Source organism: Symsagittifera roscoffensis, chromosome 7, assembly GCF_963678635.1.
Source record: "Symsagittifera roscoffensis chromosome 7, txSymRosc1.1, whole genome shotgun sequence".
Taxonomy (NCBI): domain Eukaryota; kingdom Metazoa; phylum Xenacoelomorpha; order Acoela; family Convolutidae; genus Symsagittifera; species Symsagittifera roscoffensis.
In genome coordinates, this window is record NC_087068.1 from 52,317,684 (window position 1) to 52,340,313 (window position 22,630).

The 22,630-nt window shown below is 35.9% G+C and overlaps 3 protein-coding genes across 4 annotated transcripts in view; all 3 read left to right on the plus strand.

The window, feature by feature from the left end:
- LOC134851356 (uncharacterized) overlaps positions 1 to 3,702 on the plus strand; it is a 303,739-nt gene extending 300,037 nt beyond the window's left edge. Inside the window, exons 13-15 of one of the 2 annotated variants that reach the window (XM_063867402.1) lie at positions 19 to 216; positions 568 to 871; positions 3,298 to 3,702. In XM_063867402.1, the coding sequence (XP_063723472.1) occupies positions 19 to 216; positions 568 to 871; positions 3,298 to 3,318 (523 nt within the window). In that variant the 3' untranslated portion in view covers positions 3,319 to 3,702. The remainder of the gene's footprint in view (positions 1 to 18; positions 217 to 567; positions 872 to 3,297) is intronic. The other variant, XM_063867401.1, reaches the window with a different exon arrangement.
- Positions 3,703 to 3,858: 156 nt separating this feature from the next.
- LOC134851358 (uncharacterized) lies at positions 3,859 to 11,173 on the plus strand. The gene is made up of 4 exons (XM_063867403.1): positions 3,859 to 4,111; positions 7,827 to 8,152; positions 9,597 to 9,714; positions 10,729 to 11,173. The coding sequence occupies exons 1-4, from the start codon at positions 4,033 to 4,035 to the stop codon at positions 10,926 to 10,928; spliced, it is 723 nt and encodes a 240-aa protein (XP_063723473.1). The 5' UTR covers positions 3,859 to 4,032; the 3' UTR covers positions 10,929 to 11,173.
- A 2,539-nt stretch (positions 11,174 to 13,712) lies between these two features.
- On the plus strand, positions 13,713 to 19,475 carry LOC134851325 (dual specificity protein phosphatase 12-like). Its single transcript, XM_063867358.1, has 5 exons — positions 13,713 to 13,931; positions 14,279 to 14,548; positions 16,998 to 17,210; positions 17,684 to 17,827; positions 19,180 to 19,475. Exons 1-5 carry the CDS (start codon positions 13,715 to 13,717, stop codon positions 19,314 to 19,316), a joined length of 981 nt encoding a protein of 326 aa, XP_063723428.1. The 5' UTR covers positions 13,713 to 13,714; the 3' UTR covers positions 19,317 to 19,475.
- Positions 19,476 to 22,630: the final 3,155 nt, after the last annotated feature.

Genomic DNA, 22,630 nt, shown 5'->3' on the forward strand with positions numbered 1-22,630 from the left:
GTGTAAAATGTGTTTCAGCTTCGATTTGACTTTCTGCAATGACAAATTCTACACTGCAATCGTCCCCTCCCGACTTCGGATGATAAGTGACAGTAGTCATAGCCACGGGTGGTCGGAGTGGCTCAGTGATTCAGAGGCAGAAAATGTAGAGGAAGAGTTAGCTGTCTATGACAATTTGAAGCACTCATTGTCGTTTAGTAGTGATACAGGAGACCGGTAAGTCAGTTTATCAATTTGAAGATATTTGATTTGAATCAGGTGCAGATCTAGGATTTTCTCAAGGGGAGGGGGATTTTCAAAAAATTTTCAAAAACTTTTACGGCCTCTCCAGAATCACAATAACGACCCTTAAATTACAAAGCTTTCTGCGCTGCATGCAAATTTTAGAAAACACAGGTCAGAATGTCGTTTTGGGTACTTTTTGGAATTTTTTTGGAATCAAAAGAACTTTTCCAGAAGTTTAATCTGAATTTTTTTATAAATAATATCCAGAAAATCTATCTGATTCTCACAAATGTTTTTTTTTATCACTCTGTTCCCCCTTTTTAAATTTTTTTTCATTCTCAGTGAAACCGAAAGAAGTGTGAGCAATTCTTCAAACTGTGTGAAGGAATCGTTACTAACAAATGGTGCAGATAACAGGAAATACAAAAATGATGACTTGGAAACGCCCCCTTTTGAACTTGGAAGGAAGGCGTTCTCCTCGTCTAGTAAGAAGAGACATGCGGTCGAAATGTCTTCAGAATCTCCTTATCCGTCTGAAGCTAGGAGTAATTTCAACTTCTGTAATGTGGAAGGGGGAAAAGGAGCAAAACAGACTGGTGGGGTGACGCCCTTGTCTCTGTTTGGTGACTCAAATAATTGGAGTTCTGTAAGTACAATTATTAGAAAAGTGTCGATTAGGGGTATGAGTTTTGTATCCTTGTGATTAGCCAAAGTTTAGAATTTGATCACGCTCTAATTTGATCAAACTGCATTTTGTTCAATTAAAATTCAACTACTTATAGGCAGACAAGTTACGCTCTCGATTGGCAAAAGTTAAAATGGAGCAAAAATGTTGGGGAGGGGGGGTGGGCTTTTTTTTGTTAAAAACTATGTTCACTGAATTTGCAGGTAACGTGTTTCAGTCAACATACTGCATAAAGTGAAATCCCGTGACTAATTCTGACCATTTAGTGCAGAGGTAAAACATACCGTAGAAAACACAGCCCCTGGGTACAAGTGCTTATTTTTGCCGAATGCAAGCTTGCGAGCATTGTGTTATAGTACGAGTCTACCTTTTCTACTCCAACTCGCATAAAATACTGATCATTTTAATTACACCGAAGACTTTAGTCAAGGTGTTATGGTATCGTGTAACGGGTTTTTTTTTTAATGTTGTCTGTTGTCAAGTGTCGACAAATAACGTCCACAGTTATCAATTATCATGTGGGCTGGACTATATCGCGCTATGTCACGTGATTGCGTATGTTTGTTTCTTTATTTGTTCATCTTTATTTATTTAATTATCTGTTCTTCTATTTATTTAATTATGTTTAGTTTGCTTATATTTATTTATAATTTATGTATGTACATATTTATTTTTGTTTATTTTCACGTCATTTATTTTTGTTAATATTGTCGATATAGCAAAATATTGGTGTATACATGTGTTAGTACGATTTTAGCTCTAGAATTGTTATTTCAGGCTCTTCGTCAATATAGCAATATTTTAGCGTATACATGTGTTAGTACCATTTTTAGTTCTCGAACTGTTATTTTATGATCTATGTCAATATATCAAAATTTTAGTGTATACATGTGTTATTACGATTTTTAGTTCTCGAACTGTTATTTCATGATCTTTGTCAATATATCAAAATTTTATTGTATACATGTGTTAGTACCATTTTTAGTTCTCGAACTGTTATTCCATGATCTGTGTCAATATAGCAAAATTTTGGTGTATTTATGTGTTAGTACGATTTTTAGCTCTAGAACTGTTATTCCATGATCTTTGTCAATATAGCAAAAATTTGACGTATACATGTGTTAGTACGATTTTTAGCTCTCGAACTGTTATTTCATGATCTTTGCCAATATAGCAAAATTTTGGTGTATACATGTGTTCGTACGATTTTTAGCTCACGAACTGTTATTTCAGGCCCTTTGTCTATATAGTAAAATTTTGGTGTATACATGTGTTAGTACGATTTTTAGTTCTAGAAGTGTTGTTTTATGATCTTCGTTGATATATCAAAAATTTAACCTATACATGTGTTAGTACGATTTTTAGTTCTAGAACTGTTATTTCAGGCTCTTTCTCGATATAGCAAAATTTTGGTGTATACATGTATTAGTACGATTTTTTGTTCTAGAACTGTTATTCTTCAATTATTAGTTGTTCAAGTTGTTTGGTTTTTGCTTCAGTTTCCATGGCTTCGGTGTATTGCGCGTAGCGCCTATGTTGATACTTTTGTTCTTGATAGGATGTGTTATCCGCTTTATCAACGGCTAATATTTCGTTTTTTTTTAACTCAAGCGAAGCGTAGTTTCATGTTACGAGTTCCACTTTTTTCCGATCTGTAGAGGTCATTTGAATGTCTAAACTCATTAACATGTTTTCTTGCCTTTTCTATTTGTTTTTGTCTTTTTAACCTACTTCGTGGCAATCTGTCGCTTGTGTTTGCCGAGTACAGCTTCGCTCTTGTCAAGTCGTTTGAAGGGAAATTGTCTAATGAGCGTGTTTTTCAGAGGTAAGGGCGTTATAACGTTTCAAACTTTTTTTGTTGCTCTGCAAATGTTTTTTTTTTCAGGTCAACGGGGGTCGGTGGAGTTATTTCTTAGTACATTTTGTATTTTGTCTCAATTCTCATTTAACACCGATAAATGTGTTTACCAACATTTTTTTAACCTCAAATTGAACTTGATTCGAGACAACAGTATAAAAGTTTCGGTAATTGAAGTTTTTTCCTTTTTTTTTCAGTTTTTTTCCGACATAGTGGCTTGCTAATTTTTAGCTAGCTTTTAATGCTATGTTTGTGTTGTATCGCAAGTTGTAGGAAGCTATGCGTCGCTCCTGTGTAAAATAAAAACTACTGAAAAGGTTTTACTGGCGTGTATATGTGGTGCTAAGGAACTTGGCCTCAGGTAGTTTTTTTTTCTAAAGAACTCTGAGAACGCTGGTAGTTCATCGAATCGCACATATTATAAAGTCAGGAGATCTTATCTAATCTCTGAATGTTTTTAGGTCTGAACGAGCCAAAGATTAGCATTTTGCGTGCAATTTATTTTACCATGATTGATATTTTGTTTTAGGAATATGACGATTTGTTTTGATGTCTTGACTTCATTGACTTGATATCCCTCGCAATAGATGATTTTGACCTCAGACGTGGTTGCAGATAAAGATGATGATGACTATAATGATGTAGATTGTTTCAAAAACCACTGAAGTTGACGTGCAATTAAAAGAGCAATCGGTCCTAATTGATAACCCTTCGGAATGAAAAATGTCTGATGCTAATATATTGATTTGCTCAAAACTCATTTTGAGATGTGATTTTATTGGAAGCTTAAGCTATGAAATTGAGAAGTAGTTTTAGTGATTGCTAGAAATGATATTTATTTATTGTTTAACTTAACTATTTTGCAACTATGGACTTTGTTTTTGATATTATTCATTGATGCGCATTTTTTTGAAACTAACAAGGCAAATAAAAAAGTTTTCGTCCAATCTGTTTATTGACCGTAACTAGTGAAAACAAAGAAAGTGATTAAAGAACAAATTAACTACCCGCTGAGCTGTGCGTACGATTTTGAACCACCTTTTTATTAAACATAAGAGTCTAGAACGTTGATTGAGCTCTTCGTCAAAGTGCTGCGTTGCATTTGCTGGTTAGTCTGCATGAAATCACAGCAGTTCTATCGTCTCTCGTTTACTGGCCTTGTTCATTCATAAGTTTATTTTTATCGCATAATACAGCGTTGAGTATTGACAACCAAATACTTTGCGAGCTATTGAGAAGTGCGTGTTGTATGTAATTGGGAGGCATGGCAATGGGAAGAGGAGTCGCAACCGGAAATGACGACCCGAACTCAGATGATGAGAATGAACATAACGATCCAGACGGTAAGGATTTCATCCAGTGCTCTATTGTAAGGCTCCGGGCCTCCAAGGGATGCTACACCTTTTTCAAGGCCATTTATTTGACCGAATGCTAATAATTGTGGTTTTTGCAATTCGCAGAGTATCTATGAAAGGACAAACAGCCTAAGTATAGTCCATTTCTCATTTCTCTAAATTCCAGACTGATTTATTTTGATGAACAATGTTTTTTATGCGATTCAAGGACGTATTTTTTGCGTCGAACTTTCACGTGGTACCACCATTGCAGCGGAAATTGGTCAAGCTGTGGTAGATCTGAAGCTAGAGGTCAATTGCGATTTGAAATTATACACTAATTTTTCGGGCGACTATTTTTTTTTGGTCGAAAACTTCAAAAACCTGACAAAATTTTAGCTTAATAGGGCCATTCTGAGATTTTCACAAAGCTATAAAAATCGCAGAGCCTCAAAAAAGTCTAATAAGCTTATGGTTTTTAGATTAATGTTGTTTTCGTAAGATCAATTTGACTTTTCTGGGGCTCAGATATATTTTTTAAAGCACTGCGAAAACCTCAATCTCACCGAAAAAAAAACAAAAAATTTATTAAGTCCCAAGCCTGTAGAACCCCAAGAAGAAGTCTTAAAAGTTGTTCACTCTCAAATTCAGTTTTTCGCGACTGATTTTTGATTTATTTTCAAGTACAATTTAAGTTGAGTTGTTTGATGGTTAGTGAAATTACCTTCGATTAACAAAATTGAAATAGAGCGCGAAAACGTGATCTCAATTGTTGACTTAAACTTCAAGTTGCCATAGAAGAGCTAAAAAGTTTAACCCACCAGGGATTTGAATATCTGCCGACACAAATGGACGCCCCCAATCAGATATTCGACCCTCTGCTGAGCCTTTGTACTATTTTGAGATATCCATTTTTGGCTGACTGACCCTAAAATTTTAATGATTTTAATGAATGCGCCTCAAAAAATCAATATTCAAAAAGTTTCACCAAAATTTCGATAATTTTTTTTGGAAAATCCGCTACCGCTCCAGAAAATTCTGGATCCACCCCGTAAAGGTCATAAAGCTGTTTCTACTCGAAAGGTATATTTTTTTCAAAGTTTCCTCAGCTATGTTGAAACGTCATCTAAGATCTTATTACATTAGCGAAAGCAAGTGTCTTGTTATCGGGAACTAGACTTTCCCGTAAACAACTTTTCTTACAAATGATCAGTATGCTCTATATTGCATCTTAAAAACTTCCAGGTTCCTTCGCACTTGGCCTACAGGTTCCTTCGCACTTGACCTATCGGTTCCTTCGAATCCCGGCCTTAGCAACCTAAAGTCCGGGGTTTGAATCCCGATAGGACTTTGTTTTTTTAGCATGTATGCATTGAAAAATTTTCAGTAAAAATTGATTCGTCGGATATAAGTTTATGTGCTCAAATTTTATCGGTATGATTGGCATATCACGGATATGTTTTGTAAGCTAGCATCATGATAGTTACAAGTATTGTTCACTGTAGTTTCAGAGGGACTAGAAACTTTTCAGAGCTTTTTGTAAGCTCAATTTTTTCCCAAAATTTTTTTTTCTATCGAAAAAAAGGAGAAACCGGCTATTTCCCTGTGTGCTTTCATGCTTTCCTGGTCTTTTTTCATTTAAGCCCTTTGTCTGCATCCTCCGAAAAAATCTGTATGGAGATTATGTTAATTATATTTGTATTTTTTTTCGTTTTCTTAAAAACTACTCTCCCAAATCTGAGATTTTAGTTTCAATGAATAGAACGGATTTGGAAAGCCTCCCTTTGTGAGCGGTTTGGCCCAAATTTTCTCACTCATAAAGTTTTGGCTCTCGTTTATTCAAGTTTTTGGTCCTTTGACCGGTTTTCGAATTTTTTTTCTCGAAAACTTAATCTTCCAATTTGTGATCATTGTTTCAGCAGAGATGTAGCAGGGAGTAATGGGAGCCTCCTCTGAGTTAGCGGCCACTCGCAATTTTTCTTTCACAAAAAGTTATCGACCTCGGATTTTTTTGCTAAGTTATGGGGGATGGAAAATTGCCCAGTCTTAGCTAATTTAGTATTATTTAATCGCTTAGCGAGGCGGCGAAATAGTCCGGCTAAAAATTTATTCTAATTTGAATAGAGATGCAAGCTGCTTGGGGGTTTAATTGCATTCTAGACGAGAAACAGCACTTGTTTTACATATCGTGTGGGTGATTTTAATTAAAATTTTTAATTTATCTTTGGATGAATTTCTCCAAGTTTATTTTTGCCTGTGCGCAACTGAAGGATTTTTTTCCAAACAGAAAGTATCTATAATTACTAAGTAGCGCATCAATGTTACTGAGAAGTTTCTCAACCATCAATGAACATTTATTCAAGGAATCACATGCGAGTTGTTCAGCTCAACGCAAATCTGCAATTGTCGCTGGTTAAGACATCCGTCCTTTTTTTGGTCCTTTTTCTGGGCTGGGAAGTGTAGCCTCACTCTCTTGCACCGAGCATGGTTCATGGTGGGTCTCAAACTAGCGATTTTTTGCCCATGACCAGCTTCAACATCGATCACCATAGTGCTTCATTTTATGAAGAGCATTATTCTATTAACTCGCTTCATTGACGTATCTCGAATAGAAGGGATAGTGAAAACAGTTTTAAATGTAAGAAAAACGAACAGTATAAAAAAGCGGATTTCGAGTAAGTTGACCTTTTTTTAGGTCAACCAAATTGATTTTCGGAGCACTCCTAGAACACAGTAAAGACCCTATTTTGACCAAAAATTTTGCGCCGCAGGCAAATTTAAAAAAAAATAGGTCAAAAACCCCCTTTTTGGGATATTTTAGAAAATTTTACCAAAAAATTGAGTTTTTTGGCGCGCGCTTGCCTTCAAAATTAGTATATATTGGCGCCGAAGGCACTTTAAGAAAAATTTTAGAGTTGGTCGGCCTAAAATGGATGTCATAAAATAATACCCCAGGGGAGACCTTCGGTTGGTGAGCATATAGAATCCATGAAGGGGTACGGGGGTCGTTCGTTCCCCTCACCCTAAACCTGCACCTGGTTAAAATAATTTGAAAATCAGAAAAAATTGACTTGAGAGGTCAGCTTTTTCTCTCTAGTTGAGCTTGAAAAAGAAAAAAATTTAGACCAGTTTTTCTCGAAGCGGACACATCCTTTTTGGATTTTCTTTTTCTAGGATCCCAATTGTGGACAATACAGCTTTAATATGATTTCATAACATTTGACTCTATACGAATTTTTTGGTAGTGTAGTTGGCTTGAAAAAATACTAAAGAACCGGACCCTTCGCCATTGTTCTTTCCCACTCTTTGCGTGATGTAGAACAAAAATGCTGTTTTTTGTGTTAAAGTGTCATCGAACTTAGTGAAGTCACTCATATTGGTCGTGCTAATTTTTTCGTTTTTCAGAAAAGTTGCTGATGCTAAATTTTTGTAGAAATTGCCTGACTTTCAATTGCTCTCAAAGCTGATGATTCAGTTTAGTTTAGTGAGAGTTTCATATCATGACACTAATAAACTCGACTTTTCTTTTTAAAGAAGTTTTCTTTTCAAAGCATTTGTAATTATTTTTAAGTTATTGTTCGCTTTTGCTTGCGAAACAGCTTGCTTTACACTTCTTAAAGAAAAATCAATATTAAGGTAAGAGTTTGAATCCATCAGTATGTAAAAAGATTATCACTTGCGAATGTACGTAGAAATGTTAAACTAACGGAATTTTGTTTTTAAGATTTCTTCAGAGAACGAAACGGAAATGGCAAAGCGCCACCTAGAAGCGGCTCAATTTCCTTTGCTTGGCCCGAATCCTCCGACATCCGACGAGAATCGTCCGACTTCCGTCCGCACTCCTCCGACTTCAGAGCAGAATGTTCGGACGGCAGACGAGAGTCCTCGTTAGATTTCAGAAGAGGATCCACAGCGACATCTGGAAGTAGAACCGAGTCACGTGACCAGTACAGAGACCACGGCCCCGCAATGAGTTCGGAGAAAAAATTACACTACCATTTGGATGAAATGCAAGCAGCTTTTCAATACACCCCTTCAGATGTTCAAGAGGTTGGTTTGTTGAAAAAAACTGAACTCCAGAGAGTTTCGAACAAAATTGAAAAAAATTTTAGAACAGCATTAAAGATTGAAATATTCTAATTTGCGAGAGCAAGTGTACTTGTTATCGGGAAAAATACTTTTTCCCGTTAAGAATTTTTGTTACAAATTTGTTTTTTTTTGTTATTCAGCTTGCGAAGTTTGTGTGTTAGTACGAACCTTCTTTTTTTCCAATCTAAGTTGCAAAAATTGGTGCAGCACTTTTGTTGTGCGGCGCTCCAATACTGGTGGGGCACCTTCACAGCTTTTTCATAGCATGGGCTTTGACATTCGAATACTTCTTAATAATAAAACACAGTTGATGCATTTTCATTTCATCAAATGAACCGAAAAAAGCTATTTGTTTCAAACAACATCGCAATAATAATAACTCGATTTCAGAAATTTTCTAACTCAGTATATCTCGCAATTTTTTGAAATGCATAATTTATACATAGTTTGGCTTATTGCTTTGCCATTTGTTACATGCAACGTTTGTGTGGATGCTTTCAATTTGTTATAGTCCAAATTTTTAATTGCAAACTGAGTCAAAACTGGTGCTGAATCGCGTTGGCAATTTGTTAGCATATGTAGCTGCTTTATTCGTGACTAGTGTTTGTCGGTTGTTAAGCTTGAGTGGCTGAGGGGATAGTGCGTGAGTCTCATAATATCTTGATTCCAGTAGGTCGCAGATTCGAATCCTACACGTAGCTGAGTTTTTGCTAATTCGACCCTGATTTCTACTTTTTCTTATTTAACTTAAGAGTGTCTTATCGCAAGTGTTTGCGGGTGCAGCTTCTACTCTGTGTAAAACCTCAGTAGTTTCCAAGCCCTTATTTTTAGGCGCGTTTTTCTGAAACAAAGTTAACTAAAAGGGGCCCTTCCGTCATATGACGGTCCGTGCACAGCTTGGATAGGGCCATACCAACGCAATATAATTGCGTCAGTGAAAAGTTTGAGATTGTTTCTAAGCAGTTTTTATGGCAACTGGAGACTAAAAGTATGCAGTTAATTATGGAGTCAATTAAAGTCTACCCTCCTCGATTATTGCACTAATAGAAAAGTCTATGCTGTTTGCGTGTTTCAGTTTTTACGCCCCCGGATGCTGCAAAAGTTATTTTTTTTCTTATTTAACTACTGAGCGTAGTGTATTACTATGACTAATTTTTTTCTAACCTAACTCGCAAATAAGAAACGTTTATTTGGATTTCGTTCTGCCCATTTTTAATTAAAAATTTAATCTGGTAAGTGCTTAGAAATTTAGTCCTTAAACCCAATTGTCTAGTTTTTGGATTATATCTCATGTTAGACTTTTTCTCACTCTTTTATGAGTTGCACTATAATGAATATTGTAGTTGCAAAAAATGTTAAGTTGCAGTGCTAAAGTTGTTGAGCACTATTTGTGGTCGTGTTTTAGAAATTTTTAAAGGCACAGAAGCGAAGTCAGAGGCTGCAGTCGACGCCTAACTTCCAGGAGCAGATGATTCTCTATTCCCTACTACAACAGAGCACATTGGGTGATCCACCCCCAGTTGGTGAGTGAGGTCACTACTAGGTCAACAAGTGCTTTCAGCGATATTGACCAAACAAATTTTAACAATCGAAGTAGGGGTCTATCACAATGCAGCCTCAAGCCTAGTAACAGAAAAATAAGAAACAAAGAAAGAAAGAATTTATTTCTCACTGTTAATGGTAAATTTGCATATAAAGAGAATTTAAATATGAAGCACCAGAAACAGTGAGGGGACAGTTAACGAACCCAATTTGGTTACTCAGCACTGCCCGTTTTATCAAATGAAGGACAAATTTGTGATCTTCAAAGACAAGGAAAAATATATAAATCTGAAAACATAAAAGAAGATAGCCCCCCTACACTTTGAATTTACATTATGGGGGGAAGGGTGGGGTGGGGCTTACTGAGAAAGACCTAAAGTAGTTTGAGTTGAAATACTGGTAAGTGATTGTAGCTAAGAACCAATTCAAGTAAGCACCATTATCTCTATCGTGCATTTTTGCATGCATTTTTGGTTAGAAACTACCTGTGTAATGGCTGAACTTATTGAGTTGCTATTTTGTTTAGCTTAACACTCTTTTTGATTGACAACTCATTCAGAATTGGCTTTTACCCCTGTAGTAAATTACAAAAGTCTGCTCACATCAAGGCAAAGTTCCAATTAATTTGACGCTTCTTAAATACCTCGCCATTTTTTGAGACACTTAGCATGGTGGCTAGGTGTTCGCTTTGAGATCGGCAGATTGTGTATTCAATCCCCAGCCATGGCAATGATAGTGTGGGAGGACAAGCTCTTAATTGACCTCTAGCTTTTGGCCTACCACAGCCTGACTGATTTCCGCTGCAATAGTAGTGCCACGTGCAAGTTCTAGACGCTAGAAAGCGAGGCAGGGAGAGTATTTGCCGCTGGCTATTTTTTCGGAAAATGCCCCCCACCCTAACCAGCTACTGAATCGAATAATTTAATAAATAACATTTTGAAAAGTGTTTCAATTTAGCTTTGTCTGTATAATTGATTTCTTTTTTTTCTGTGTAGATCACGAAGAATTCTCAGATATTTTCGGAGCACCCAAAAGGGAAGCGTGGCTTCGTCTCAAAGGCAGACCAAAACAACAGACTATGAAAGGGTACATATCATACGTCGAAGAATTAGGCAACAAATACGGTTGGCTTCTAGACGGAGAGAAAATAAGCGAGAGTCTATTCGATGCAAGTATGCTCCATTCTGCGTTCTAAATGGCCGAATGTTTGCTTGGACGAATTATTTTTCACACTCAAGATAAATTTGCTCGAGCTCTTTCGGAGATTCTCTTTTTGTGCTTTGCGATGAATTAAAACAGGGTTTTGGAGCCGTTCAAAGAAATTGTTCTCCAAACATCGTTGTAATGTGAATTGAATTTGCGCTGCAGTTTTCCTTATTTGCACAAAAATTGTGAAAAATATATTTTAATTTTATTTTTTTTTCAATGTAAAGTTGTCAGTTTGTGAACAATTTTGTTGCATTAATTTGACAATTATTTGATCTTTGCACTGAACATTTGTCTATCTCAGCTCATTGATTTATTTATCAGGTGAGCCTAGGCAATCACGTGCGAGCCTATTCCATTCCAGAAATCAAACCGTTTTTATAAGTTTAGTTGACATTATACCAAGATTGCCCCATATGATATGACAAGAAACATCGTATTTTAAGGAAATTTTTTGCATCGCAGGCACACACACACAAACAAAAAAAAAACATTTTTAGCCTGGTCCTTCCTTTTATTGAACACTACTTGCACGGCCGGTTGTTTTGTATTTGTTAGAGTGTTTTTTATAGCATAAACAGAAATGAGATTCTGGAAAGAAACTGCTTGTGCATTATAAAACTGCTTTTTATCGTTAAAGATGACAAGTTATTTCTCAAGCTGAGCGTTGTGTGATAGTAAGATGCTACTTTTTTTCCTAATCGCAAATAAAAGTTTTAACTAAGTGTTGGCTGATTCGATGGCTTTTCTGCTATAATCACCATCTGCAGCATTGGATATTTCATATTTGTTTTCGGCTTTATTGGTTGCCAGTGTTTGCCTGTAGACAATCGTCCGTGGCCCAGAGGTAATGACATGAGATTCCTAAGATACTTGTCGAAGGTTCAACGTCGCACTTATCACTCGTTTTCTTTATCTTTAGTGGCATTTTTGGGAATCGATGAAAATAGTTCAGACTCTTATATTAGTCGTGATTTTTTTTTTCAGGAAAATTCTTTAATTTTTTTGAGGCTCGATTTTACTATTTCGCGGTTTGACTTTTGATTTCCTTAAGTTCTGTTTTCAAACTGGTTTAGTTTTTTTCAAAAAAGTGTCAATCATAAATTAATTTTGAATTTCGAAGAGCTTTGTTTTTTGGAATTTCGAAAGTTTGAATTCAATTTTCAGATTTTCCCTCAAGATAAAAGTTTTCTAATTGATCCAGTTTTCTCAAATTGGCTTAATATCATCTAAAAATTGTAAATTGTTCAAGAAATTCTAAGATCTTTAAGGGCATCTATTTTATATTTCAAATTCGATTTCTGTTTAATTTTTTTTCCGTTTACTTGCGTTCATTGACTCTTTTTCAAATGTCTGTTGGCTATTCCCACTGCATAGCATTGACAGTTTTTTAGCACGTAGCTGCATCTTCGGTGGCTAGTGATTGGAATTTTTCAATGTTTTGTTGCGCAGATGCGAGAACATGAGACGACAAATCTGTAGGTCGCAGGTTCAAATCCGTCAAGGGTTGAGTTTCTACTTTTTCCTATTTCAATTTTAGAGCTGGTTTTTTAAGTTTCTCTCTTGTGTTTGAGGAGCGCCGCTTCGGCTCTGTGTGAAAAATTTTTACCGTACCCCCAGCACGAACAGAAATAGCTGTTGTGCGTGAATCTTTGATTTTACAAGCTTTTAGATGGTGAGGGAAACGCCGTAATTAAACGGCTGAAGAAGTAGCCTAGATTTTTGTATCAATTTCTTTCTGTCGATGGGGAGGAGTGTTGGGGCACTAGCCAAACTACGTCTTCGAAAAGCTTTGCAGACAGTTTTCAGTTGATGAAAGTAGATATCAAACAATGGATTCAGTGCTTTAGCCAATTTGAAAAAAAAAACAGCTTGTTTTTAACAGAGCTTAGTTGGCATAATTGAGTTAGTTTTTTTTCGAATTTTCTTCTCCACATAATCAGGTGCGACAAATAAAACTCAGATGAGTTCAAGTGATAAATCGTTAAAAAGCTTTTTTAGTCGTGATTCAATTGATAATTAAAAAGATCCTTAAAGTTTTCTTAGCGGTTGAGAAAAGGTTCGCATTTTTTTCAAGTCTGGAAGAAAGCTATTGGTAGAAGTTATGAAAACGATTTAAGCAATTTTCTGATTGAAAAAAAAAGTTTTTCAAATTAATCGCAAATAAAAGTGCTCATTTGGTAGTATTTTTGCTATAATCACTATCTGTAGCATTAAAATTTCATAACATCTGTTCACTCTTTTGTTTGTGGCAAGTATTTGCCGATCGATAAGCGAATGTGGCGCAGATGGAAGGACGTGAGACTCCTTTTATTCTGGTCAGAGATTCAACACCGCACTCATCACTAGTTTTATTTATATATGGTGGCTTTTTTGCCGAATAGGATTGGCAATTTTTTAGCATCTATAGCTGCATCATTGGTGGCTAGTGTTTGCAAACTTTCAAGCGCCCGTTACTCCAAATCTGCAGCTCGCAAGTCCGAATCCGCCAGCGGAAAGTTTTACTGAATCGAGGCGTTTTGCTGCTTTATCTTTATTCGCTTTATAGCTGCTTTTCGCCGTTTTCTCGGTAGTGTTCGCGAAGCACAGCTTCACCTCTGTGTAAATTATATTAAGTAAGCTCTTGTAGGAATTCAGTTGGTGATCAAGTAGGTGTCATATAAAGTAGATTCTTAGGAACCTCAAAAGAGAGCGCTTAGAAATTGATCTTTGCAATTGTGTCTAAAGTCTTATCGTGTAATTGCTTCGAAATGTTATTTTTATTTGAAGATATTGATGTATAAAGTTATAGACAACTTGTTCATTTCGGACGTCGGAAGTGCTCAAAATGAGCTCCTTTTGACTGAAGTGAATTCAATAAAAGCTGTTCTTTCAATTATGAGTTTCAATCTCCCCCTCAAATTGGATCACATTGTGTATAAACATATCGAACTAATGGACATGGAATCAGAAGATATTCTGTCCCACTTCGAAGAAAGTTTCACTTACATCAGTGATGTCCATTTTTATTATTGGTCAATTTTCTTTCAGGGAAGTTTCTAATTTAGTTTCTTTCCTTTTGAAAGTAGTTATTGAACTGTTTGATGGTGTTTTGTTTTCAAAAACAGTAGAGTACTTCCTTTTGTATCGGAACAATTAATCAATATCAGTAAAATTGTATGAAGTACGCCGAAGGCAATTGTTTAACAAAATAGAATTAGAATTCGTAATCAACTTCTGAGTAAAAATTACTAAATAATTGGCAAAGGTTATCAATTCACGAAAAAAACACCTTGCTTCAAATCAATAAAATTTGTAAGTTTAAAAATTACTAAGGCTGGACATCGCTGATTTGTACAGACTCATTTCGGACCAAAACTCCTCCCGAATCAGTTCTAATTCACTGTCAAGCGGGACGAAGTAGAAGTGCAACAATATGTGCTGCCTATCTGATGAAAAGTTCAAATATGACGTCTTCTGAAGCCATAGAAGTACTGGACAAAGCAGTTCCAAAAGGAGTTTACCCGAATGAGGGATTTCTCGAACAGCTGAAAATGTATCAAGAAATGGGAAATAAAATTGATAGAGATAGTCAGATTTTAAAACAGTTTCTGCTGAAGAAATTCGCAGGTATGAAATAGAAACAAAGTGTTATCATCGTCATTACTCATATTTCAAAATAAAATCAAATGGGAAAAATTGAGCAGAAGTCAAATTGAATTTCAAAAAAAAATAAATTACAAGAACAACTTCACTAGAGAGCTACTGGATGTATATTTTTTCAACCACAGTTTATTTGGCTGTGGGAGTTTTGAAATCTGTTATATCGGTGGCCCTATATTGCGTTGCTTGACTGTACTTGAAAAAAATCAGGGGAACTTCAAAACATTTCATTGTTATGGGCATTTTTTCGGCGTAACGAGCGTCTATCCAAGTATTTTCTACTTAATTACCGCTCCGTTAATGTTTTAGTGCTTAGATATCACTTGCAGTCTTGTTTCTCGATATGTCGTAAAATTTAATCGCCAAAAGTGTACCTCTCGTGAGAAATAGAACCGCGGATAAGCAAACGTTATGCGCTGTAGATTTGCAAATATGTGAGCTTAAATAATAAATCTGGTTGTGGTCAAGTTTTCTACTTGGCATGGCACTGTAACAAACATTTCATTGTTCTTTTGTTTTTATGACCTTATTTAATATCAAAACTCGAATTTTCATTTGTCAGAGTCAAAATAGCTGGTTGATGTGCCAATTGGACAGAATGTCACGCCCATAAAAAACGTCGCATCAAAAAACGATTTTTTCAGGAGGTATTTGGGGGAAGCAGATGAAAAAGGGCTAAATCGCGCTTCGCGAGTTTTGATCAAAAACACACCTTAGGCTATAGTTCCTTCTACCCCTAGGGGGCAGACAGGAATAATAAATCGATGATTTTGTTGGTTCAGACATTTTTGTTTTACTTTCAAGATTTCAATGTCCTTGCCACTAGACTAGATTGAGGTGCTTACACTTGCGAAGCGAGTGTATTAGTTCGAACCTACTTTTTTTAAACCTAAGTCGCAAATATTGGTGCCACTTTTGGGGCTTTTCTACAGCTTTTTCATAGCATGGGCTTTGACATTCGAAAAATTCTTAATTAGTTAACACAGTTGATGCATTTTTAATTCATCAAATGAATCGAAAGAAGTGATTTGTTTCAAACATAACAATAATGAAAATTCGATTTTCGAAATGCACATTTTTTTTGATGTGGCATTATGCTTTGCGCTTTGTTACATGCAAAGTTAGTTTGGATGCCTTCAGTGTTATATAATCCAAATTTTTACTCGGAAAATTGAGTTTCTTTGTATTTGGTGCCACTTTTGCTGAATGGCATTGGCAGTTTATAAGCATATATAGCTGCTTTATTCGTGACTAGTGTTGGTCTGAGGTTAAGCTTGCGTGGCTGAGCGGATACTGCGTGAGACTCAAAATCTCTTGATTGCAGTAGGTCGCAGATCAAATCGTAGACCTAGCCGAGCTTTTGCAATTTCGAGGCTTAATTCAATTTTTTCTTATTGCACTTTCTAGAGCTGCTTTTTGGTCGTGTTCTCGCAAGTGTTCGCGAAGCGCAGCTTCGCTTCTGAAAAAAATTGTACAACAGCGATTTTTTTCCAATGCAATTGGTCATTTAAGTGGTGCATTAACTACAGTTTTATCCAGCTATATCCGCTTTAATAAAGTGCATTCTTTAGTGATGATGTTCAAGAATAAAATATGCTTGAAAGTACTGCAGACCAAGCGCCTGTGTGTAAATCTGTTAGGCTCGAGACTTGTTATCTGTAGGTCCGGGTTTGAGTCCAGTAACCGCGTAGGTTTTTCATTCTAAGAATCGATCATTTTTCTTTGTTTTTGATCCTCGATCCTAGAATGAAAAGTTGCTCTTAGACTCGAGGCTCAGCTGGCTTTACTTGAGCGTAGTTTAGTGTGATAATACGATGCAACTGTTTTTCCAGCCTAAGTGGCAAACAAAAGTGCTACTTTTGGTGGCACTGTTCAATTAGTAGGCTGCATTAGCATTTATTTTTGACATGTTCTTGACATTTGATTAGTAATAAGTTGACACAGATGAGGCGTTTAAAATTTATCAAATGAACTGAAAAAAGCTTTTTGGTGCATACGATTGTATAATATTTAAAATCCCATTTTCGAAATTGTTCAACATCGCGAGATTTTTGAAATCCATAATTTACTCGCAATTTGTTCTAATGCATTCTAATTAATTACATGCAAAATGTGGTTGCTTTTAATTATTACTTCCAATTTTTTATTTTCAAAATTGATTTTTTTTTTTGCATTTTAAATTTCTTGTATCTTCCGCTTTCTCGCTCATGTTTGCGAGCTTGCGGCTTTGCCTGTGTGATAAAATTAAATTTTATTTGATATTTTGTTACTTTTTCAGGGGGTATTCTGCGTAAATTTTTTTCTACGAATTAGAAGTTACCCGCCAAATTTGACCGAGTTTTTTTTCGTTTTTACTCACTTTGGCCACAGTTTGCTTGTTAATTTTTTCTATCGTTGAAAATTTTTTTGTTTGCAGCAAACATGGATAACTTGGCCAAACTAGATGACAATGTTTGGGCACCTGACCCTCTGTATGACCCTAACAAAGGGACGACAATGTCATCATCCTCTCTGACATCTGCTGTTGATTGTGGCGACAGGACGAAGAGCGTGAACAACGATGTGTACAAGTGTAAAAAGTGTAGAAGAGATCTTTTCTTTTCCTCCAGTCTTCTTTTTCACAACAAAGGTTATTTTGAATTTTTTTCCCTAGTTTTTTTTCTTGACAAAGCTCTTAAATTTTCAAAAAAGTTTGGCGCAATGTCAATCGTTACAGAGAAAACTATTAAGTATTTGAATTAATCTTATTCTACGGCAGTTTTTTTGTTGATTCTGTCAAAATTTGTCGTTAAAATTTTTCTTCGCCTCTGCGTTTTAGTTGACTGAGCTCTTTTGAAATTTAGTTGCTATTTTAGTACCTGAGGCGGCAATTCGTAGCGGATCACCCGGTGGCTACTTGCCAATGTCCTGTCACGAATTGTCGCCCTGCCTTGTAGACATTTTTTTTGGATATCATAGAGGTGTTATGAGGTCTCTAGATAAAATTTGAACATAATGAACCAAATTTATAAAAGAAAATCTTGTGCTAATTTTTTGCGTAAAAACTTCGTGAAACATTTTGAAAAAAATATATATCCGAAGTTTCCCATACTTTTTTTTCAGATGTTGGTGCAACTGGAGATGTATTCAAGCGAAGGAAAGGAACAAACACGACTTGTAAGAACCAATCACAAGGGACCATCTGTTCAAGTTATTTTGTGGAACCTGTTAAATGGATGGAAATTCTCATTCTGGGAGTACTCGATGGTATGTTGGCCTGTAATTTCTTATTAACTTAGTTTTTTTTTAGCTTATATCAAGTAATCGGCTAATTTATCAGTAGTGGTGCAACCGAATGTTTGAACGTTCGTTCGACGATAAACCTTCAAAGGCTCTCGCGAATATTCAGTCCTTTTTGACCTGCGTGTTATTGAGTTGTTTACACTAAGTATCCAAGACTCACTACATTGGCAAGGAAAATTTTCTGCATACTATTCTCGAGTAACCCGTCTGATGGCTTTTTAGCACCGCTGGAAACGTTGTTACGAAGAAGAGGGCAACACTTACTGAAGATCGTGTAAATATGCTAAATATTCTGCATGGAAATTGAAAAATTTTCAATTAAAAATTGATTTTCAGTTTTTTTCTCAAGGTTACGGAAAAATCCAATGAAATATCGAACACTCGAACGCAAATTTCGAACGAATGTTGCATCACTACTTGTCAGCATAATTCTTTTACTGTAATCTTTGGTACAATATGATAGTTGGGTCCCTGAATTAAGCAAGTATGAAAGATGGGTCCCGAAATTTTCGGGAAGTTTTTAAAAAACAAATAAACAAATTCTGAACCTGTTTACGATTACTTGGCGCACAAAAAATCAGGGACTCATCCAACTTTTCGGGACGCAACGATCATACTTGTTCCTAATCTCTTTAATGATGCTGCAATTTGTTATGATATTTAAGTACTTTTTCTTCCAAGTCGGAAGGGTATATGGTACAATAGTTTTTTTTTTCGTTCAGCGAAGACCATGGAAGATATGTTACGTATTAATCTCCTCGCTTTGCAAAGGGGGATTTGCAAAGGAGGATTTCGATATTCTTTACTAAGTAACATAAGGGGTTGGTAATCCGAGAAATCCATTTTTCGGGGACCCCGCTTCTCAACCGCAAGTTCGAATGTTACAGGCCCAAAATAATCCATGTTCGTTGATCAAAGTGAGGCAACATTATTACCTAACCTAGCATAAATTTCAAAAAGATTCTTTTTTCCTCCCCCCATATTTGAATTTCAAGTTTAAAAACGTATTTTAACGCTGTCATACTGCAATGAATTTTGCATGGTGGACAAACAAACTATTTTGAACAGACAGAATTGTTCTTCATACTTTGTATCATAACATTACGCATTTAGCCATAATAACACGTAAGAGAACTACAAAAATTGAAAATTTGAAAGGTGGTGAATGGAAAAGAGCCCAAAAAGTTGAAACTTAAGCAGGGGCGCAACAGCGATTCTGCGTGACCCGAACAGCTCGTATGCTGGTCCTTGGCATTTTGGATAAATGGTCCAAATTCGGATTACTTCTATCAAAAAGAGACTGATTATGTTTTCAGGTAAACTATGCTGTCCAAAGTGTCGTTCTAAGCTGGGCAACTTCAATTGGAGTGGGGCTCAATGCAGCTGTGGAGTGTGGGTTTGTCCATCCTTCCAACTACACAAAAACGCCATAGACTTCTCACCACAAACTTGAACTTGAATTAATCTTTTTACCTTATTTAATATCCTTCCAAAAAGTCTGCAATGAGTTTCTTTACCCGCACTGACAAAACAGGTTTCGGATGGATTTTGAATTGATTTAAATCAACCCAAATCGATTAACAATATACATTTTACGAACCTAAATGAATTTTAAATGGATTTAAATAGATCTTTCTTGAAAATGTTGGATCGATTCACGTGTCTTAAAAATCAATTTAAATCGATATGGATGGATTTTCCGACTTACTAAAATATCCAAATCTCACTTAAGCCCATCCGAATCTTACTAAAGTCCATTTAAATCCATTCAAAACTATAATGAAAGAACCCTGTGCAGATCGATATAACTGCTTAAAATATCCTTTTAAATCGATTTATATCGATGTTTTTGCTAACTTGGATCCACATGAATCAGATTTTACGCTCTAAAATATGCAATTAAATCTTAGAAAATTGTCATTGTAAATCAATTTATGGGCAAAAACCAGCAGCCAAACACCAATGACGACTCCAACTTCGCCAGTGGCCTAAACTGCTTAGCGAAACTTCATAAAAAGTAGAAATCATTATGCTAAACAACACAATTTAAACTGTGCTCCAGTAACTGCAAAGGGTGACAACCCCCTCTGCTAAACAGGAACTCCATAGGCGCAACGGACGAGCAACTTCAATTCTAAAATTAAATTGAGCAAAACAACCTATCGGAGCGAGCAAGCTACTCAAAAAGGAAACTAAGTAGGCCTAGGGGGTGGGGTGGAACCTACGTACCTGAAGTTGAAGAGCTCCAGGGGACAGATGTCGCACCTCCTGGAGATCAGCACCAATGTCTATTAATCTTGAAATTTCATCAACGAAAACAAAAGAAGTTGAATTTGTTTTAGCCAGAAATGTTGCAGCCGAAAATTTCAGGAGCCAAAAACAATTGAATCAGTTTGTTTCAAGATTTCACATGAGCAACAATTTTATCATGAAAAAAAATGATTTTCAAAAGTATTTACTTACAAATAAATCAACAGAAAATTAACAAGGTCAGATATACATAATTGCAGAGAGCCAAGAATAGAGCGCACGTGCTTCTTCAGCGTACTGCTGCAGCGAGAAATTCTATTGTTTGCCTTAACTCAGCCTCGTTGTTGAGCTAGCAGCCTCTTAAAACTTAGCCTTTTTCCCCATCATTGTTCAAAAGGTTTTTAAAAAAATGAAAGACAGTGTGCTATGTTTCTTATTTGTGTCTTGAGGTGTCGTTACAAAAATGACGTGGCCAAAACGGTCACTTTCATTGACACGGCTGACTCAACATGTTAACTTCAGACGCTGAAAGTTTTTTACTTAACTTTTGCTGCTCATATGTATCCACCCTAGTAATAAAACAATTCGATCTGCCAGCCATCAATTAGAAAAAAAAACAAATATTTAGAATATTTTAAGTCAGAATATTAAGCAAATTTAGGGCAATCCCAAACTATTTTCATGGACCCGTGCAGACAGCCTTATGGATTAAAGCAACCAGACCGCGGCTGCCTCCTATTTTTTGTTCCAAAGTCCACAAGTTTGAAAAATTGGGCAGAAACGATGGCATAACGGAACATACTTCGGAGTCGCTTATTAATCTCGGTTACATGATTGCGCCCCATCCGAATTTGGTGATCGTTAAGATGTTGTTGATCCATCGGGGGAAAACGCGCAGATGCGCACTTACTGTTTTTACGCGGAGAATTCAAGAACCTCCTATTTTTACTCAATAGCATCCATCCCAAGACTGTTGAGGTCCATTCTTATTTCCCACTATTATCAAATTTTAGCTAAAGTTCTTTGCCCTTTGGCTCCAAACTGCGAGTTGCCCCGTTTGCCTTCCGCCGAAAGCATCATATCTGTCTCGAAATAATTGTTCAATCAAACAAAAAAAGTTAAACCACTGGTTTATCCAGATATTTTGCAGTCAGGATTTACTTCAACATTTTGCGCATTTAAAGCATCATTGTAGATAGTGGGCAGCAAGGGTGGAAGGTTGGTCGGCAAAGAATTATTATTATGTCCTACGTATAATTTTCAAAAAAAAACCAACAAACGACAAGAGAAATAAGTTAAGAAAAATGTAGACTTAGAGCGTCTGACTGATTTTTTTTCTTTAAAAGTTTAGGTTGTTTAATTATAAATAAGCTGATTATTTGCTTTTTTAAAACGATTCTAACGTTCTAATAATACGTTTTTTTTTGTTTCATCTCCCGAGTCGTTTATTGGTTTTTTTAATTGTGCGGTGGTCATAAGAAATTTTTTTTGACGAACAAAAGCATTTGTGTTGAAAATCAAAGAACTCACATTTTATATCTGATCGAATTGCACTAAAAAGAGAAAAAACTCAGCTCTTACAAATTGGAGGCTGGTAGTGCAAAAAGAGTCTGCTCACGAGTTGATCCGATGAGACTATTAAAATCATTGTTGGAACATGTCAATAAACAATAATTGAATATGAAAAATAAAAATCAAAAAAAGTATAGGAGTTTTTAGAGCTTCAGCAGCAGCTGTAAAATTTGAAACTGAAACTTGTTTTCGGACTTCAATATGATTCATTGACTTTTTTGCGCGCCATTTGCACATCAGTATTTGAACCTCTTGGTTTTATTTTTCAGAACTTGAAGGTTATTTGAAATAAGAAAGATTTTTTATTATTGCTTGTGTTAATTAAGGTTAGCCTTGTTCGAGCGTTCAAAACTTTTTCCTCGACAACAAAAACATCGCCGGGATAGTTTTTTTTAAAATTCTATCGACATTTGCAAAAAAAATTCCTGTTCAAAACTTGATTAAATAAAATTTTGATTGTTATCATCAACTTTAACTGTGCAAGAATAAGTCTGAAAGCAACTATTTGAACAAAATCATTTCTTCAATCAAATTTAGTAAATAAGTAAAATTATTAGTTAATTTCACTGGTTTAACATAAAATTAATTGTAATTTATGATCTAAAAACTTTCTTTTTCAGTCAAAATTCTTTTTCAGTCTCGAGACATGCCTTTTTTTTCAAGGAATTTGCCACCACATATTCCATTTGTTGGATTGATCTTAATTGAAGGAAGAAAAGTATTTCGAGGAGATTTTCCGATCAGTAGGAACGCAATAATTTCAACAGTATCAGGCAAGCGAAGAGTTCAGTGCTTCCGTGAAAAGTAATGAATTACTGATCGTGGCCGAACAGAACCTGAGAATTGTTTCGGAACGAAACAAATCACTTCGGTTTTTCTTCGGTTCTCTCAGCACGATTCGAAAAAAGTTGGCATGTTGATGTCGAGACTTTATGATAGAACTCG

Excerpts from the sequence above, each read along its gene's own strand:
- LOC134851358 (XM_063867403.1), top strand. The coding sequence starts at position 4,033 with ATGGCAATGGGAAGAGGAGTCGCAACCGGAAATGACGACCCGAACTCA. Across the intron at positions 8,153-9,596 it reads CCCCTTCAGATGTTCAAGAG|AAATTTTTAAAGGCACAGAA; the intron begins GTTGGTTTGTTG and ends GTCGTGTTTTAG. Across the intron at positions 9,715-10,728 it reads GGGTGATCCACCCCCAGTTG|ATCACGAAGAATTCTCAGAT; the intron begins GTGAGTGAGGTC and ends TTTTCTGTGTAG.
- LOC134851325 (XM_063867358.1), top strand. The coding sequence starts at position 13,715 with ATGTATAAAGTTATAGACAACTTGTTCATTTCGGACGTCGGAAGTGCT. Across the intron at positions 13,932-14,278 it reads AGAAAGTTTCACTTACATCA|ACTCATTTCGGACCAAAACT; the intron begins GTGATGTCCATT and ends TGATTTGTACAG. Across the intron at positions 17,828-19,179 it reads CATTCTGGGAGTACTCGATG|GTAAACTATGCTGTCCAAAG; the intron begins GTATGTTGGCCT and ends TTATGTTTTCAG.